The sequence below is a fragment of the Chrysochloris asiatica genome, unplaced genomic scaffold (genome assembly GCF_000296735.1).
Source record: "Chrysochloris asiatica unplaced genomic scaffold, ChrAsi1.0 scaffold00219, whole genome shotgun sequence".
Classification (NCBI taxonomy): Eukaryota; Metazoa; Chordata; class Mammalia; order Afrosoricida; family Chrysochloridae; genus Chrysochloris; species Chrysochloris asiatica.
In genome coordinates this window covers 1365433-1385099 of record NW_006408737.1, presented here as the reverse complement: position 1 = coordinate 1385099, position 19667 = coordinate 1365433, and the positions used below count along the sequence as shown (strand labels likewise).

At 44.7% G+C, this 19667-nt stretch overlaps 1 protein-coding gene across 3 annotated transcripts in view; it reads left to right on the top strand.

Annotated features, from left to right (window-relative positions):
* ST5 (suppression of tumorigenicity 5) overlaps window positions 1-19667 on the top strand; it is a 154768-nt gene that overhangs the window by 101816 nt on the left and 33285 nt on the right. For 2 of the 3 annotated variants that reach the window (XM_006872982.1, XM_006872983.1), the window contains exons 3-4: window positions 9027-10271; window positions 16063-16199. In XM_006872982.1, the coding sequence (XP_006873044.1) occupies window positions 9027-10271; window positions 16063-16199 (1382 nt within the window). The remainder of the gene's footprint in view (window positions 1-9026; window positions 10272-16062; window positions 16200-19667) is intronic. The other variant, XM_006872984.1, reaches the window with a different exon arrangement.

Here is a 19667-nt window from a genome sequence, read left to right as displayed (position 1 = left end):
ACAACAACACATTGTATATCATTTCATTGCCATGGTTATAGTCCCCTCCATGCATCATCAACCAACCAAAGGGTATACCCTGCAAGCCTTCCCCCGGGTCGTCAGCCCCTCTCCGTCTCTGGGTCTAGAGTCCCCAGCTGTCCCCTGTCTCCATGTCATCATCATCGTCTCTGCCTCCATGTCTGACATCACTGCTTCTCTGGGTAGGGTTCCACACTCCGCTCTTTTCCCTTGATGGTCCTAGGGACCTGAGTATTATGCTCTTTTAAGAACTACTTATATGGGATCAAATTGACAGCAGTGATTTGAAAGATTATATAGGCACCTTTAAGGGGGGAGGGAGGAGGAGGAACCATTTAGAAAAGGAATGTAAGAATGATTGCACAACTCAAAGAATGTGATCAATGTCACATTCTGTCAAAGGAAAAAGAAGATGGAAGGAATATATAGTCACTGTACCAAAAAGAAATGGTCCCCGTGTTCAGCCATTTCAGCAGGTGGCACATGATCAAGAACTGATGATACTAAAGACAGAAATCCAAGATGCACTCAGGGCATTGGTGAAAGACAAGAGTCCAGGAATTAAAGGAATACCAGTTGAAATATTTCAAGAAACTGATTCAGCACTGGAAGCACTTATTAGTCTTTGCCAAGAAATTTGGAAGACTGCTACCTGATCAGACAACTGGAAGAGATCCATAATTGTGCCCATTCCAAAGCAAGGTGACCCTACAGAATGAGGAAATTTCCCAACAGTATCATTAATATCACATGCAAGTAAAACTATGCTGAAGATAGTTTTTAAATGATTGCAGCAGTCCATCAGCAAGGAACTGCCAAAAATTCAGAAGATTATGTGGAATAAGCGATATCATTACTGATGCCAGATGGATCTTGGCTGAAAACAGAGACTACCAGAAAGTTTGTTTTTGTTTTAAGTTTTTATTGTGAATTGACTGATAGCTTACACGAGAGAACATCAGTTTTACACTCATCCTGTCGTATTTCATTTCATTGCAATGATTACAATCCCCTCCATGCATCATCATTCAACAGTAAACAGTATTTGCTTCTATTCCCACTGTTGTTTTTTGTTTGTTTTGGATATACACCAAAGCACCCAGGAATATACAATCATTTAAACAACCACAGGGCACACCTTGCAAGCCTGCCCCCTAGCTGTCAGCACACAGACCTTCACCCTTCATGAGTCTAGAATCCTCAGCTGCTCCATCTCTCCACGTCATCATCTCTGCCTCCATCTCTGGTGTCGCTGCTTCTCATTTACTTGTGTTTTATTGACTACAAAGACATTCAGCTGTGTGGATCATATCAAACTATGGATAACATTGTGCAGAATGGGAATTCCAGACTGCTTAATTATGCTCATGTGGAACCTGTACACAGACCAAGAGTCAGTTGTTCAGACAAAGCAAGGGGATATCACATGTTTTAAAATCAAGAAAGGAGTGTGTCATGGTTGTATTCTTTCATCATACTAATTCAGTCTGTATGGTGAGCAAATCATTTGAGAAGCTGGATTATATGAAGAAGCACGTGGCATCAGGATTTAGAGGAAGGCTCATTAACAATCTGCAAATATGCAGATGACACAACGTCCCATGCTGAAAGCAAGGAGGACATGAGGTACTTGCTGATGAAGATCAAAGACTACAGCCTTCAGTATGGATTACAACTCATTGAAAACAAAGGAAAAATCCTCACTACTGGACCACTGTTGTTGTTGTTGTTGTTAGGAGCCATCAAGTTGGTACTGACTCATAGCGACCCTATGCACAACAGAATGAAACACTGCCTGATCCTGGGCCAACCTCACAATTGTTGCTACGCTTGAGCTCATTGATGCTGCCACTTTGCCAATCCATCATGCTGGGGGACTTCTAATAGATAATAAACAGAAAATATTGAAATGGTCTAGGATTCATTTTACTTGGATTCACAACCAATGCTCATGTAAGCAACAGTCAAGAAATGAAACCACATTGTATTGGTAAAGATGTCCTTTTGGGGACTAAGGTGCTCCTGACCCAATCTTGGTGTGGCATTGTAGGGTAAGTACTGGACTGATAACCATAAGGTTGGCAGTTCAAACCCACCATCCACTCCATATCAACTCTATGTAGGATCACTATGGGTCTAAAATGACTTGATAGCACTTAACAATAACGTCATATGCATGCAAAGGCTAAACAATTGATAAGGAAGATTGGAGAAGAATTGATGCTTTTGAATTATGGTGTTGGTGAAAAATATTGACTATACCATAGACTACCAGAAGAACAAAAACATCTGACTTGGAGGAAATACAACCAGAATGCATCTTAGATATGAGGATGGGGAGACTTTTCACATACTTTAGTCATGTTATCAGGAGGGACCAGTCTCTGGAAAAGTACATTATGCTTGGTAAAGTAGAGGGTCAGCAAAAAAGAGGAAGACCCTCAAAAAGATGGATTAACCTGCAGCTGCAACAATGGGGCTCAAATATGACATTAGTTGTGAGTCCTGGTGTGGTGTTGTGGACTAATGTGTCAGACTTCAAAGTCATTTGAACTGCAAGGTTGGTGATTCAAGCTCACAAGCTGCTTCTTGGAAACCCTAGACAGGGTCGCTATGGGTCGGAATCAACTCGATGGCACTTAACAACAACATTCTCTTGGCTATGGTTTCTCCTTGTCCATTGGGAAAGAATCATCTTATTTTAACTCCCAGTCTTAGTTTGAGGAACTGGGAAACAACTAGAGAGAGTGAAACTGAAACCTAAGAAAGAGAGCTCTTCTATCCAAGCCAGGAAATGCCACCTGCTGTCCTCTAAAGTGTTGTCACAAAGAACCAAGTATGCTGACAGCTCCCATGTGTCTCTCTATTCTAGGTAGCAGGCTCTCCTGGGAGCAAAGACTAATGGAAGCTGATTCTTGGGGTTACAGAACTAGCTCCATTTCCAGGGAGTGATCAGGAGGGACACTCATGAGACTGTCAGAGCCTCTAGTAGTGAGAGAGACCCAGCCCAAACATCAAGGCCATGGAAGCTAGTCTGTGGAGAAGGGGGAGAAAGAGATAGGGATAGAAGACCCAGGGCTGTGATTCTCCACTGGGATTGTTCTTGTAAAGTGCCCTTGTGTTGGTTCTGACCTACAATGACCCTGCTTAGGCTTTCCAAGGAGCAGCTGGTGAGCTTGAAATGCTGACCTTGCATTTCAAATGGCTTTGCATTCTGATGCATTAACCCACAAGCGCCACACCAGGGATGGGCCATTTATACACAAACCTGCCCTTTTGCACCTGTATAATTTTATTATTGCTGTATAACAAACCATCCTCGAATTTAGTGGCTTAAAACAATAATTTATTATGTCTCTTTATGAGTTTGTTGGGCAGTTAGTTACTTTACTGGTTTCACCTAGGCTCACTCATGTGTCAGGCAGTAGATGGCTGACAGTTGGCTGGAGTAACTTCGTCCAGTACCATGTGGCCTCTCGTAGTCTAAAAGACTAGACTGGCTCCTTATGTGGCATTTCTCAGGGTCACATTCCAAGTGGATACAGGGAGGCCTCAGATTTGGAACTCAGACAACTTAATTTTCACCATTCTGCTGGTCAAAACAAATCACAAGGTCAATCCAGATTCAAGGGGTGGAAAGTAGACTCCACCTTTTGATAGCTTGAGCAACAAAGAAACTGTGGCCATATTTAATTTACTTCCTCCCCAGCTCCCACCCCGACAATGTCTAGAATCTAAGGGCAGAGGTACGCTGTTTAAAAACTTCCCAGATGATTCTAATAGTCAAATAGTTGTTGATACTATTATCAAACTCAGATTGAACACCGTGTGTTGGAAACGGAGTGCAATAATTGATGTGTATTATCTCTGTGTATTCCTTCCAACAACTTCTGAGATTTGTGTTCTTTTAATTCCCACTTCACCAAGAGGGAAATTGAGGTTCAGAGACGTAAAGTTATTTGTTTAGTCTTGTAGTTTGTCAGTGGCTACACTGACACTTGAACCATAAGGTCATTTTGCTCTTATGAGAACCATAGACCTAACGTAATATGGTGAAAACGATGAGCAGCAGTCACAGTGAGTTACAGTGCAGGGCATCATTCTGTGTGATCTCATTGTTCCACAGAATGTAGTTGGAACAATTTTGAACAAATGAAACTGGATGCTTAGAATAAGTAGCTTTGCCCATGGTCATATTGCTCATGAAGGGTAGAATCTGAAACAAATGGAGTGATGTCAATGAATTCTGTCCTCAAGTGAGAAGGTCAGCCCCATAAGGGCAGGGCCTTGTCTGTATTGCTACCAGTGTATCCCTAGCACCTTGAAACATGTGAATGCTGCCTTCTCTATGGTGAACACAGGGTTGCCTGGGCTCCAGCTGGGCATTAACAGCTGCCTCCTTTTATCCCGAGTTGCTGGTGTGCATTGGACCTGTCTTGTGTAAGGAGACTTGGAAAGGGCGGCATTTTCAGCTCTGGGCCCAGATCAGCAGTGGTAAAGATGAGGACCTTATGGGGAGATGACTAGTGGACTCTCTACTATATTTTTCAGAGAAGTAGAGAAACTAAACTATAGTTAAAGCAGGTTATTCATTGAGAGGTATTCCTAAATCTGTGGTAATTTATCCTTGCTGGGACTACTAAGGGAAATTATGGAATCATTTTTTTCTGGAACAGGCCAGAGGTTTCCATAATTTTTCTGCCCTACCTATGAAAGTCAGACCACATGCTCCTGTAGTAACAATGGCTCCATGGGCCAGTAAGTCCTCACCTTGAAGGTTGACAAAACCCATATCAAAATGTTTGGAGAGGTAAGATGTGTGTAGCGTGAAAAGGCTTCTAAAGTGATTCTGAGTCTTAATAGGTATCTGTCATCCCCGCTGAATTTAAGCTTCATGTGGACATGATTTTATATCTACTTTGTTTATTTTTTACCTCTTGCACCGAGAGCAGGGCCTAGCAGATAGAATTCATTCAGTTGCTGAATGAATAAAGAAATGACATGATCCTTTTTTATTTTTTTTTAAGTTTTTATTGTGAACTGAGTAATAATTTACATGGGAGAACATCGGCTTTACACCATCATTTCATTGCAATGATTGCAATATCCTCTGTGCATCATCATTCAACAGTATTTGCTTCCATTCCCTGTTTTGTTTTGTTTGGGAGGGGGATGTACACAGAAACACTCAGGAATATATAATAATTTAAACAACCAAAGGGTACATTCTGCAAGTCTGCCTCCTGGCCGCCAGCACTTCGTGCTTCTCTTTCCATGATTCTAGAGTCCTCAGCTGCTCCCTCTCTCCATGTCCTCATCTCTGCCTCCATCTCTGGCACTGCTTCTCTGATAGGGTCCCTTACTCTGCTTGTGCTCGTCTCTCTTGATAGTCCTAAGGTCCTCTGTTTCTGGACTGTAAGATTAATTACTCCCCTGTTTTTGTTATTAAAAATTCCACCTTTATGGTTGTGACAGTCGCAGTTGGTCAGGATAACAGTTTCTCATTATTGAAATCATAAGAATCTCATCCCCATCTCTTTTCACCAGACCTGACATGATCCCTTTTTAAAGACATCTACTCCCACCTCCAAGGAGCTCTGGTAGCGTAGTGGTTACAAATCGGGCTGCGAACCGCAAGGTCAGCAGTTCGAAACTACCAGCTGTTCTGTGGGAGAAAGATGAGGCTTTCTGCTCCCGTAAAGATTTACAGCCTTGGAAACCCTGTACAGGATCACTATAAGTCAGAACTGACTCCACAGCACGTAACAACAACAACAACTCCCACCTCCAACTGAGAACCACTGAAAGAGTTTTCCATGTGGCCCAGGCACTCATTTACACAGAGCGATGGACTGATGTCCTTTTGTAGCCATGGTCCTGTGAACTAAATAAGAGAAACCTATTGAGGGTAGGTTGGGATCTCCCTGGCAAGTGCCCGGCACACTGCCTTTCTGCTGCCTACCCTAGGGAAAGCTGAGGCATTTTTTGTTCACACCTCCAAGCTGAGCAGAGTCTCTGGTCATTAGCTTGGCTGGGCACCGCATTTCTCTCATCTGTGCCTATGTACACGTGGGCTAACTCTTGTGTGACTTGCCCTTTTAAAAACAACTTAAGCATGTTGAAGTTTCCTGTTGACTGGGGGCAGCCAGAGGCTATGACCCAACAGGGAATTGTCGGCCAAGCCCTGACTCACCCAAGCTCCAGTTTTCTGTGTGTGAGCAAGTAGTGACAGCAGCCTGGCTCAAGGGCAGCTGGCCGCCTTCCTGTGGATGCCATGGGACTCTGGAGCTTGCGAGGTTGGACAGACCAGCTTTGACAGCTATGGCATTAGGGTCAGGTAGGACTTTCTGGCATGCAGTTAGCAAAACCTATTGTCTTTGAACTAAAACTGTTTGGAGAGAATTCTGAGTTGACAGAGATTACCCTAGTAGGCAGCTAGAAAAGTGTGCTGAAAGGGAGGTATGTTCATGATCCCTTCATTAAGCTTACCTATACTGTTCCCTTCATTTGTTCATCATTCATTGAGCACCTTCCAGGAACTGAGCAAGTGTCCTTTGACTTGGAAGAAATCATGGTCTAGTAGGGAAGACCAAGAGGCTCCCTGATACCTATAAATTCTACGCTATGTTGCGTCACCGTTTAAGACGGGTGTGCCTAGGGCTCTAGGGATTTCTGCTGAGCTCTGTCTTGGAGCCGGAGTGGTTCACAAAGATGGTGGAGGCTGCTGCTTCCTATTTAGAGAGACAACATGTCTTTGTTGTTTTTAGCTGACACGGACTCATGGCAGCCTATGTAATACAGAATTAAAGAGCCTGGTTCTGTGCTTTCCTTCCAGTCACCAACATGATCAGGTTTGTCATTGCACCAGTCTGTCTTATCGAGGGTCTCCCGTGCCCTCAGAGGTCCTCTTGTTTAGCAAGCATAGTGTCCTCTAGCAAGTGGTCCCTCATAATGATATATACAAAACAATGAAGTCAGACAGTGCTCTGTGGTGACCCATAAGGGCTAACTTTTGGAAGCAGATCTCCAGGTCTTTCTTCCTAGTCTTTCTTAGTCTGGAAACTCTGCTGAAACCTGTCCACCTTGAGTGACCCTGCTGGTATTTGAAATACTTTTGGCATAGCTTCCAGCATCACAAGCAACATGCAAGTCACCACAGCATGATAAACTGACAGGTGGTGGAGAAGCAACATAGTACAGTGCAAGTTCATGTCCTGGCTTCTTCACCATTTACCAGCTGAATGACCTTGGATGAGATATTTAATGTTTCTATGCCTCAGTGGTTTTCAGTTGTAAAATTGGGAAATGGAAATAAGAACAAGTGTTAATAACACAGAAGTTAAATGAGGATGAAATGATTTAATATAGGTAAAAAAAAAAAATAGCATTATGTCAAGGAATTGGGGTGATGCAATGGTTAACATGGGTGGTTGCTAACTGAAGGGTCGGCAGTACAAATCCACCAGCCCATCTGCTCCCACAAATGCTACAGCCTTGGAACCCCTGTGGGGCTGTTCTCCTCTTTCCTCTAGGGTTGCTGTATGTAGAGATGGATTCAATGGCACACAGCATGTATGTGGCTCTGGAGCTGGTAAACAGATGACAGTTATTCGGATGTAGTGCCCTGAAGTTGGCTGGAAGGGGAGCTGCCTAAGGAGTTGATCTCCCCTCGCCATTATCCATTCCCTTATGAGAGTAGAGAAGACTTTCTTGAGATAGCCCCTGACTCCCTTGAGACCTTCAGTAATCTAAATTCTGGTCAGGACTCCAGCTGAGGAAGCAGTGTTTTGTGTCTGGTAGCAGAAGTCTCAGAGGAGGTGGTGGTTGTTGTTAAATGTCGTCACGTAGGTTCCAACTCATAGCAACTCTGTACAGGTGTCTAAGGAGCAGCTGGTGAGCTTGAACCGCCAACCTTGTGGTTCAGACTGACCTAGCAGTTCAGTGCATTAACCCACAGCACCATATCAGAGGATGCTTAAAGAAGAAGATCAAGAGGCTAGAGCCTATATTTAGAGCAACTTCAGGAAGGTTCTTATTCAGTGCTATGCTGAGGCTGCCTGGTACCAGTTCACAGGAGCTGACCCTTAGCTTCTCTTTTTAACTGCTTCAATACTGTCACTTTAGTAACTTGCAATCAGCCATTCCTGTTGTTAAGTGCCATGGAATTAGTTCCAACTCACAGCAACCTTGTATTGGGTTTCTGAGGCTTGTAAATCTTTGCAGGAGCAGAAAGCCTCATCTTTCTCCCACCCAGAAGCTGGTAGGCTTGAACAGTTCAGTGCTTATCCTACAGTACTCCCTGAAGTTAGCCATAGTAGCAGTATTCATGCTGCTGAAATTGCAGATGCTGCTAACCTGTGCTTGTTTCCTCAGAGAGCTGGTGGTTAATCAGTGGGCAGAAGCAGACTCTTGGGATGCTTCTGCCTGTCACAGGTTCTCTGTTATTGTTGTTAGGTGCTCTGACTCATAGCGACCGTGTGCGCAACACACTGCCCAGTCCTGCGCTATCCTCACAACAACTGTTGTTATGTTTGGGACCCATTGTTGAAGCCGCTAAGTCAGTCCATCTTGCTGAGGGGCTTCCTCTTTTTTGCTGACCCTCCACTTTTCTAAATCATGGCATCTCTGTTGTTCTTGTGTGCTGTTGAGTCACTTACAACTCACAGTGATCCTGTAGAGGGTTTCCAAGAGTGGCTAGTAGGTTTGAACTGCCACCCTGTGGTTACCAATCCAGTGCTTATCTTACAGTACCACACCAAGGCTCACAGGGTCTCTCGGGATACTGATTTGGACAGAGAGACCATTGAGTTTGGCCTGCTGTGACTAAGGAACAGTTTCTTTCCTTGAGGACCGCCTTGAAGTTGCATTCCTTGGCTAAAGTACTTTTTTGTTGGAGAGTCCTACAGGAAAGATAGGGTGGTGTGCTCTAACAATATAACTCGATGCTTCTAGTTCTCAGGCCATTCACTACCGTTTACTTTTCCTTTTTTTTCTTTGTCTCTTAGGTCTCAGTCAGTCTCGCCTCCTCCAGTTCTCTCCCCACCGCGGAGTCCTATTTATCCCCTCAGTGATAGTGAAACCTCAGCCTGCAGGTACCCCAGCCGCTCCAGCTCCCGACTGTTCCTCAAGGACTGGCGCCCCTGTGACCCTTCACCCACAAATCCTCAGGACCCCTGCCCAGACACTTCACCACCCACTTATCCCATCAGCACCACCAGCTTCAGTTATCTGGGCGGGAGCCCTTCCGTGTGCAAGAGAGAGGGCCACAAGGAGAGTGTCCAAGGAGCAGCCCAGGATGTAGAGGGAGTCACTGCTTGTCTCCCCCTCACCCCTCACCCTGCATCTCTGGGGTCCTCATCTGGCCCACGGAACCTCTTGCTGAACCGCACCGGCACCCGTGCCCACAGCCTGGGCATCCGGGAGAAGATTTCAGCATGGGAAGGCCGCCGAGAAGCTTCGCCCAGGATGAGCATGTGTGGAGAGAAGCGGGAAGGTTCTGGGAGCGAGTGGGCAGCCAGTGAGGGCTGCCCCAGTGTGGTGCCATCTCCTTGCAGCTCAGAAAAGACCTTTGATTTCAAAGGCCTCCAGAGGATGAGCAGGACCTTCTCTGAGTGTTCCTACCCTGAGACCGAGGAGGAGGGAGAGGTTCTCCCTGTCCGGGACTCTTTGTACCGGCTGGAGAAACGGCCAAGCCGGAGTGAGCCCAGTGCCTTCCTCAGGGGGCATGGCGGCAAGAAGGAGAGCTCAGCAGTCTTGAGCCGGATCCAGAAAATTGAACAGGTCCTGAAGGATCAGCCAGGCCGGGGACTTCCCCAGCTCCCCAGCAGCTGCTACAGTGTAGACCGAGGGAGGAGGAAGACTGGAACGTTGGGCACCTTGGAAGAGCTGGCAGGGAGCGCAAGTGTGAATGCTGGCAGCCGGGCAATAGGAGGGACTGGAGTTGCTGGGGAGGCAGGCCCACCCCTGGAGAGGGAGGGCAGTGGCTCCATTAAGCCAGGGACCCCCAGAAATAGCCCTAGCTCCCAGCTGCTGCCATCAAAGAACTCCCCTGATCCCGCTGTGAACCCTGTTCCCAAACCCAAGCGCACCTTTGAATATGAGGCTGACAAGAACCCCAAGAGTAAGCCAAGCAATGGTCTACCTCCTTCGCTCACACCTGCTGCTCCACCCCCCCTGCCCTCCACCCCAGCCCCACCAGTCACCCGGAGACCCAAGAAGGACATGCGTGGTCACCGCAAGTCTCAGAGCAGGTAACACATGCCCTTCCGATGTCTAAAAGCCTAACACAGGGGTTTCCTTTTTAAATGGAGTATGCAAAAGCACACTGCAGCTGTAGGTGAGAGTGGATAGTGTTCTCTAAGTTCGGAAGCACCAGATAATGATTCTGCTAATGAAAACTGAGATGGGTCTGCTCTCACCCGAGACTTGAGCAGGTGTGGTCGAGGAGAAGCACCTCGAAATGCTGTACAGTGAAGATGCTGCCCCACAGTGTACCAGCAGTCAGTCCCCTGAGGACCAGTAGGAACTGAGTCTCACTATGAATTTGAAATGCCAGTGTTAGAAATTAATTTCTTAGGGTGAATCATCATCTAAATTCTACATGTTGTCACACAGTGTTGTTGTTAAGTGCTTTCGAGTGGGTTCTACTCATGGGATTTCCAAGGAGTAGCTGGTGGGTTTGAACCGCCAACCTTGTGGTTAGTAGCCCAGTGCTTATCTTACAGCGTCACACCAGGATTCCAATGAAGGAAGTCGAGGGGAAGGGAAGAGGAAATATAAAGAGGGAGAGGAGAGGGAAGGGGAGGAGGAGAAAGAAACGATTATAGATGAACCAACCTCCTAGCTGACAATTTCAGAAAACCAGCTGCCCCACTTGTCCCCCACACTCCATTTTAACCTTGAAAACAACCTCTGGAAAAAATACAGCGGTACAGTCATTAGATCTTGGGAACTGCCCCACCTGCCCAGAGAAGCCACCTTGGACTCCAAGGGGAACGTAAGTTTGTCCTCTGTCAGCTCTGGAGTCCATGGGCTCCTCCTTGGTTCTGCTCCTACTTTCCTTGACTGTGATCCCACATTTACCCACCAGGAAATCAGATAATCCTAAAATGGGCTTAACATCTCAAAACCGAGTATCACACAATAGTCAAAAGATTGGACACATTAATTTCCTCTCTTCCGAGAGCCTCCTGGCCACATAGAACCTAGGGCCTAGATGAAGATGGGATCTGAAAGGAGAGACTGATGGCAAAGGAACATTTCATCTACTTCTCGAGGATGTCCAAGAGCAGCCTGTTTCCGAAGCTCATGCTGGCTTCCTGGCCAGTCTCAGCATTTCGGCCCTGGACTACCAGGGCCATCTCCTCAATGCATAGTGACTATTGAAAGTTGACAGACATCTCTGGATTGGAGTAGGCTGGGAGCCAGCTTCCTTCTGAAGACCTGTCCTCCTACCCCTCACTGCCTTTCTCTTCTTACCGGGTCAGGTGGGCATTCTGGTTCATGATCCACTTCTGGGAATTATTTAGTTCACCCCATATTTCAGGGTTATTTAGTTTATCTTAGCTCAAATATAAACATACCTGCCATATGCAGAGAGGAAGAAATCACAAATATTCTGACCCATGAGCCAGAACAGCCCTTGGCTAAGGGGTAATCCCATGTTTTGTCCCACCCCAAAATGCTCACTGGCTTTAGTTCTTGAACAGCTTGCCAAGACAGTTTGCTTTGTTTTTATGTATCTATTGCTAAAAATCACCCATCTAGTGTTTGCACCATGCCTTGTGCTCCTCAAGGTGACATGGAGGCAAATTGTGCAGGAGAGAGACTCACAAACAAGTCTTAGGTATTATGGTGCGCATCACAATCCAGGCCCGCGTAGAGGTCCAGACGAGAACTTCTCAATCCCAGTGCAGAGCGAGGCAAGGCTCCCTCCTCAGAGAGTGAGTTACATAGCTGCATTTAGAAGAGCAAAAAGCAATTAACTAGATGAAAAAAGGGATAGAGAAAGTATGTCTGCCTGCAGGCTTTATACATACATACATTTTTATTTTGTGTGTGTGTGTGTAGAAATGGTTTAATGGGAACTAAAAGCACTTAGCCATAATAACAACAAGACTACTGTGTAAACTTTCATGGAAACACAATTCACACACATACATGGAGCTACGTAAAACTTCACTGATAACACAACATATATATGCACATATGAACACACACACATTTAATGGGGCTGTGTAAACCTTCAAAGAAAACACAATGTTTTATACACACACACACACACAATTAAAAGATAATGGAATTTTCCCACAAGTTGTTATATACCCCTTCGTGTGTGTGTGTGTGTGTGTGTGCGTGTGTGTGTGTGCATGTTTACAAACCCTATACACATAGGGAAGCATATTGGGAATTATAATGCAAAATAGGATGCAATGGTCATGATTAAGGTGTAGATCAAACGCTAAGGCGATCCAAAGAAACAGAAATTCCTTACAATGTGTGCTCTGGAAGGTAGAGAAGGGATAGAAACAAAAAAGTTTATAGTTGTTGTTGCTAAGTGCCTTGGAGTTAGTCCCCACTGGATAGGATTTCAGAAGAGTGGCTGATGAGTTTGAATCACTGACCTGGGAGTTCAAACCCACCTTGTGGCCCAGTGTTTATCTTATATTACACATACACATTTATATCTAACATGTATGCATATATAGGGGCCCTGATGTGGTGCAGCGGAACATGCACTAGACTGAAAGATCAGTGTGAATCACATGATTGGTAGTTGAAATTCACCAGCCACTTCTTGGAAACCTTATACAGGGTTGCTATGTGTTAGAACAGACTCAACGACACTTAATAACAACAACATATATATATATAAACAGGCAGTCCTGTTTACAGTCCTAAATTAATAAATATGTTAGTCTAGTTATTAGGCAGTGTGTGTGTGTGTGTGTGTGCGTGTGTGTGTGTGAGTATACATATATATGTGAATAGATAGATAGATAGATAGTCCTGATGTGGTACTGTAGGATAACCGCAAGGTGGTTGATTCAAACCCACCAGCTACTCCTTGGAAACCACATACAGGGTCACTATGATTCAGAACTGACAGAATAGTATTTAACAACTATATATCTTTCTCCAGTGGAACCACAGGTAGTTTTGAGCTGCTGACTGTGAGATTAGCAGCCTGACTTGTAACTATTATGCTACCAGAGCTCCACATATGTATATACATGCACATATATATGTGTGTGTGTTGTTAAGTGCCGTCAAGTTGGTTCCTACTCAGCAACTCTATATAGGGTTTCTGAGGAATGGCTGGTGAGTTTGTACTGCTAATCTTGCGGTTCAAACTGACCTGTCAGTTGAGTGTTTATCCTACAGCACCACATCAGGACTCTGGAGATAATACCTGCAATCATACAGAGAATTGACAGAGAATTTCCAGAGGTTTAAGCTGGATTTAGAAGAGGACATGGAACGAGGGATATCACTGCTGACATCTGATGGATCTTGACTGAAAGCAGAGAATACCGGAAAGATGTTTACCTGTGCTTTATTGACTGCACAAAGGCTTTCAATTGTATGAATCATAACAAACTGTGGACAACATTGCAGAGAATGAGTACTTCAGAACACTTTATTGTGCTTATGAGGAACATGTATGTAGACCAAGAGGCAGTCATTCAGACAGAACAAGGGGATACTGAATTGTTTAAAAATCAGGAAAGAGTTGTATTCTTTCACCATACTTATTCAATGACTCTATAGGATCAGCACTGGACTGTGAACCACAGGTCAGCATTTCAAACCCACCAACTATTCCTTGGAAACCCTATCTATACAGGGTTACTATGAGTTGGAACCGACTCACCAACACTTAACAAGAACAATATTCAATCTGTATGCTGAGCAAATAATATGAGAAGTTGGATTTTATGAAGAAGAATGTGGTATCAGGATTGGAGAAAGACTCATTAACAACCTGCAGTTTGCTGATGATACAGCCCTGCTTCCTGAAAGTGAAGAGGACTTAAAATTTGATGAAAATCAAAGGCCACAGCCTTTGGTATCAGTTGCACCTCGATATAAGAAAACAAAAATCTTTACCACTGGGCTGTTAAATAACATCATGATAAATGGAGAAAACATTAGAGTTGTCAAAGACCTCATTTTGAATCTACCATCAACACTCATGGAAGTACAGCAATCAATAAATCAAACAATGTATTGAAATAGGTAAACCTGCTGCACAAGACCTCTTTAAAGTGTTAAAGAGTCAAGATGTCAGTCTGAGGACTAAAGTGTGCCTGATCCAAGCCATGGTATTTTCAGTAACTTCATACACCTATGAAAGTTGGACGATGAATAGGAATTGATGCATATGAGTTATGCTGTTGGAGAAGACTATTAAAAGTACCATGGACTGCTAGAAGAACAAACAAATCTGTGTGGAAGAAGTACAACCAGAATGCTCCTTGGAAGCCAGAATGGTGAGACTTCATCTCTCTTACTTTGGATATATTATTAGGAGGGACCAGTTCCTGGAGAAGGACATCATGCTAGGTAAAGTGGAGGGTCAGCACAAAAGAGGAGGATCATCCCCAGTGAGATGGATTGTCACAGTGGCAGCAGCAGTGGGCTCAAGCTTAACAACTGTGAGGATGGTGCAGTGATTCGTTCTGATGTGCATGCATAGGGTTGCTATGAGTAGGAATTGACGCATAGGCACTTAACAACAGACCAAAAACAGAGATTTGGGAGTATCAAAGTAGAAATGATAGGTTTGGTGATAGCTTTGAACGAGGCCCGCAGAAAGTTCAAGAGAGAGAAAAACAGGTCTTAAAAACAGAACTCTGAGAGGCCCTGGGATTTAAAAGGCAAGTGGAAAAGAAGACTTTCACAACAACCTGACAATAATTGCAATAGTTGAAAACTAGGAGAGAATGTCACAGAGGCAAAGGGAGGAGACACTATCAATGTAAAATGTGTGCATGGATTGCAGGCTGCTGACGGACTAGGCAAGCCGAAAACAAGAAACGACACTTCAGTATTCTCGGGAAGAGTTGTTCATTAATTAGAGTGAAAGGGCTTCATTGACTGAATGGTCGAATGGCACTCAAAAGAAGAGAGAGCTGTTAGTCATGAGAGGAGGTGCTCATCTAGTGCCTTGCCTTCCCTGTCTCCCCAGAGGTCTGCTGAAACCTGCTTTGGAGAGGGAAAGGATGTGGCTGGGTCAGGTATCTCTGATGAAGAAAAGGAGTCGAGAACGCTGTGAGACTGGAAGCATGTGCTGTGGTGTGGTCTTGAAAGTCTACAGTAAAGGGGATAGAAAGAAGCAGGCTCCTAGCTGAAGAAAAGCTGGATCTCAAACATACTTTCCAGCGGCCAATTGTCCAAGTTCTACCTTGGTAGGCTGATTCATTTTGAAGATTTAGCCTTTCCGGTTTCATAAAACAACATACTGCTAATTGCTCCCACACATCCCAAGCAACCCCTGTGGAGCACTTACAACCTTAGCAAGACCCCTTGCTAAAATGCAGATGTGGATGTGAGACTATAGAGCAGACCAGCCATTCAGTTCCTGTGGTGGTGGTAGGTACTTAGCCAAAGAGAATATTTTCCAAGGCTTCAAAGCTCAAGCTGAGTTAAAAGCTCAGACTCTGGAGTTAGACAGCCTGTCACTTCATCTTTCTGTGCCTGAAGTTCCTCATTTATAAAATGAGATAATACCTGATGGACCCTGTGAGGATTAATGAGATAACACTTGTAAAGCATTTGACAGGGATCCCACACAACCACCCTTGTAAGCTATGGTAGTTGCTATTGGTATGGGCGTTACCAGGGACACATCACAGGCATCTGGGCCTTTCAGACCATTTATGTCTTCATTTGAATGGTGACTTTAGATCCGTCTTGAAGTTTGACTTCGTAGCTGGTTTTGTGAAAAGGACTACTGGTCTCTACTGTTGACCAAGGCCATTCCTCAAGGCAGCCAGGATATGATCTAACTGGAATGATTTTTGCTTTTATTATCCACAGAAAATCCTTAGAGTTTGAGGATGCATCGAGTCTCCAGTCCCTGTACCCATCTTCTCCCACCGAGAATGGTACTGAGAACCAACCCAAGTTTGGATCCAAAAGCACTTTAGAAGAGAATGCCTATGAAGATATTGTGGGTAAGTAGTGGTAGAGGTGGTGGGCTGGGTCATCTCTGGGCGTATGGGGTCTTCAGAAGAACAGGAACAAGGACAGTAGCAGGAGAAGACTCAAGTTTCACCTCATTGAACCTGGGCAGATATGGGCCTTACTTTGGAAATTTTTCACAGGAAATGGGCATCAGGGAAAGGCACTGTAGCAAAGACTGAACTGCTGAGTAATCTATTAAAGCCTGGCTCTTGAATCAACTAAATCCAAAGGATCTTTGGAATTATGAGAAGAGGAAAACTATATCATCACTACCTTTCGTTTAGGAGAAGGCTTTAGAGTCCAGCAGGACACATACAGTGAAACGCTTAACAACCAACTGAAAGGTTGGTAATGTGAATTCAACTAGAAGTGGCTCAGACAGAGAAGGCCTGGTGATCTGTGTACTTCTAAAAGGCCACAGTGTTGAAAACCGTATGGAGCACAGTTCTACTGTGAAACAAATGGGGTTTCCATGAGTTGGAATCAACACAACAAAAACTGTTGGGTGTTTTTTAACTGTGTAGAGTCTAGGGCTATCTTCCTTATCAGTTTATCTTAAGACAAGTCACTTCAGTTCTCTAAGGCCTCTGTTTTTCTCTGATAAGGTGATGATGTTAACAGCAACAACATATATATATGTATATAATGCTTCATAAGATAAAATGAGGTAAAATAAATACCAAATTACCCAGCACATTGTCTAGTCCTTCATAGATTTCAGTTATTCTTCAACTAAAGTAAGTGTTATCAAGAACTGGCAAGGATCTAAGATTGTGTCCAGCTTACAAACTAAGAAGTCTCACCTGCCCCAGCTTCAGAGATGCTGCAGAAGACACCAGATTCCTGGGTCACAGACAAAGACTTGATTAAGCGTAGCATAGCAAGTAGCATGAGGTTCGTGTTTGCATGCAGTCCCCTTATCCCCAAGTCCCACAGGGGAAGTATGGAGAGGTCCTGGAGAGATTGTTGGTGGTTCTGTGTCACCGCTTACGGAACCCTAGTTTGTTAATAGACCTGCTAGCAAACCTGCCTAACCTTTGCCCTGGAAAGAGACGTTATTATTCTGGCCAGGAAACAACTCTGCCTCTGCCCTGGAGGGAGACCGTGTATCTTCCAGCGCTGCTTGCTGTAGAAACAGCCTTGAAATCAAGTTTGGAACTGTCAGTACTTCAGAAGAAGAGCAGAAATGCAAGAAACTCATGGGTAATTGTCACTCAACAAGAGGGAGGACCTTTATGTTGGTAAACAAGAGTTTATTTTTGGTATTCACTTCAATTCTCGCCTCATTCCCTTCATTGGAACTTTATTTAAATCTGCTCAAGTACTATGAGAAGGAAGAGAGAAGCTGTGTGCTTGTGCAGTCCTTTGTGTCCACCCTTTTTCTGACTCTTAGGCCTTGAAGCTGCAAAGCACAGTCTCTCTCTCTTACCAGAAAGAGAAGAGGCCTCCGTGGGAATGACCCTCCACAGTCTCAAAAAGATTGTGGAGTCTTTTGAATAGGGGCCATCTTTTCCTTCATTTGTCCGAGTAGTTTTCTCCTCATGACTTGGGCCAGCGTTTCTGGGGAGTGCAGAGTCAGGGAGGCACTGCTTTTCCAGAACACAGTGTACCACATGTAGCCATGTAAGCTGTGTCACAATAGGGAGACTGGGTGGGAGTGAGATGCCTAGAAAAGCAGAAGGGTTTGAAGAGGGAGGCGCTTTCTTTACTATGTGGGAAAAGATGCCCACAGACTTCAGTCAACTGAAGTCAAGAGCTGTGGGGATCAGAGCCACGCCCCCATCCCATCCCATCCCATCTCATCTCCCTGCCTTCCCATTGCAGGGCACATTCCAGCTTTCTGTAGTTTGGAAGAAATTGTACTGTGTCATCTCTGCCCAGGGCCCACAGTGGGTAAAGGGGGGCTGAGTTTTCTCCTGTTCCTTCCCCCAGTACCAGACACCACCAATGCACTGTGGTTTATGCTGCCCAGGATTCCGAGTGGGAGAATTTTTTGCATCAACTAACTGAAATACGAGAAAAGGACCACTTCACCCGTTTCTCCCATGATTTCAGGGCTCTGTTTAGGGTTTGGGGGGAGCAGTGTCTGAAGAAAGAATATTGGAGTTACTGTTCTAGACAACAGAAGTGTTCTGTGGGCCTTCTTAGGTTAACAAGGAAGGGAAAAGAGTCAAGTGTGTCTGGGCCTTAGTCTCCCCATGCATTCAGGGGGACTTTCTGCTACTTTGGAATAATGCATGAGGAGCTAAGTATTTACAAGAGAAGCTTGTATGTTCCTTGCGTAGGTGAATTAGCATGAAAAACGATGTGGGGGCATCTTCTGGTCTCCTTGTCTAAACTTCACCAGGGAGGAAGAAGAGACTCACCATGAGCATCAGCCCAAGTCTGATTCCTGTTAGGTGAAGTTCACACATAGCGCAACCCTCCAACCTTGTTACCAATTCTGATACCAGCTGCCCCTCTCACTGTACTCTTTTCTTCTCTGCTGGGTGGCCATATAGGACTCAGAGACAGTACCCACAGTGATAGGCTGATTAGGGAAGTAACAGTTTATAAATCAGGGTCAGGAATGACTCAGAATGCAGTTCCTCGATTAGGACAGCATCTTCTTAGCTAACCTACAGGCCTCTATCTGGCCCTTGGCCTCTGCCCCGCACGGGCACATGTTTAAAAGCTCATAAGCTCTGCCAATAAGTGCCTGGAGGCACCCCAACCCACCAGCTAGTCTCCTACCCAAAGATGCTCTGCTCTCATTCAGTGGGGTCAGCCCACCCACTGTAGCCCCCACTCTCATATCAGTCTTCTGGTTCGGCTGCTGCAGTTTTTCTGCCACTGCTTCTCTCTGTCTGCTACAGCTGTCTCTGTCTCTTGCATCTAGAAGGTTCTCAGCACAGGGACCCCAGGTGCAAAGAACACACTTAGTTCCTAGCTCTTTTTTCTTAATGGTAGTGAGGTTCCCCTCTTTGCTCTAGGATTGACTTTCTTCTTAAGCCTGTTGTTGTTATTGTTGTTAAGTGTAGCCATCAAGTCTATTTTGACCCATATCGACCTTGATAGGCTTCTGAGGAATGGCTGGTGGATTGAACCACTGACCATTCATTTCAGTCCAGTGCTTTTCCTACATTGCTACATTAAGATTCCTAATGGGATGAAATAACTGATCAATCCCTTACAAGACTTCCATGCAACTTATTTTCTACAAAGCCTTGCATGACAAAGGTGGCATATATTTTATTTTAAATAAAAAAAATTTTTTTTATTGTGTATTGAGTGAGTTAAGGCTTACAGGGCAGATCATCAGTTTTACATTCAGCAGATTATTACAATGATTACAATACCCTTCACACACCCTTAGCCAACAGTTGTTGTCATTGTTGTTAGGTGCCATTGAGTTGGCACCGACTCATAGCAACCTTATGCACAGCAGAATGAAACACTGCCTGATCCTGGGCCAGCCT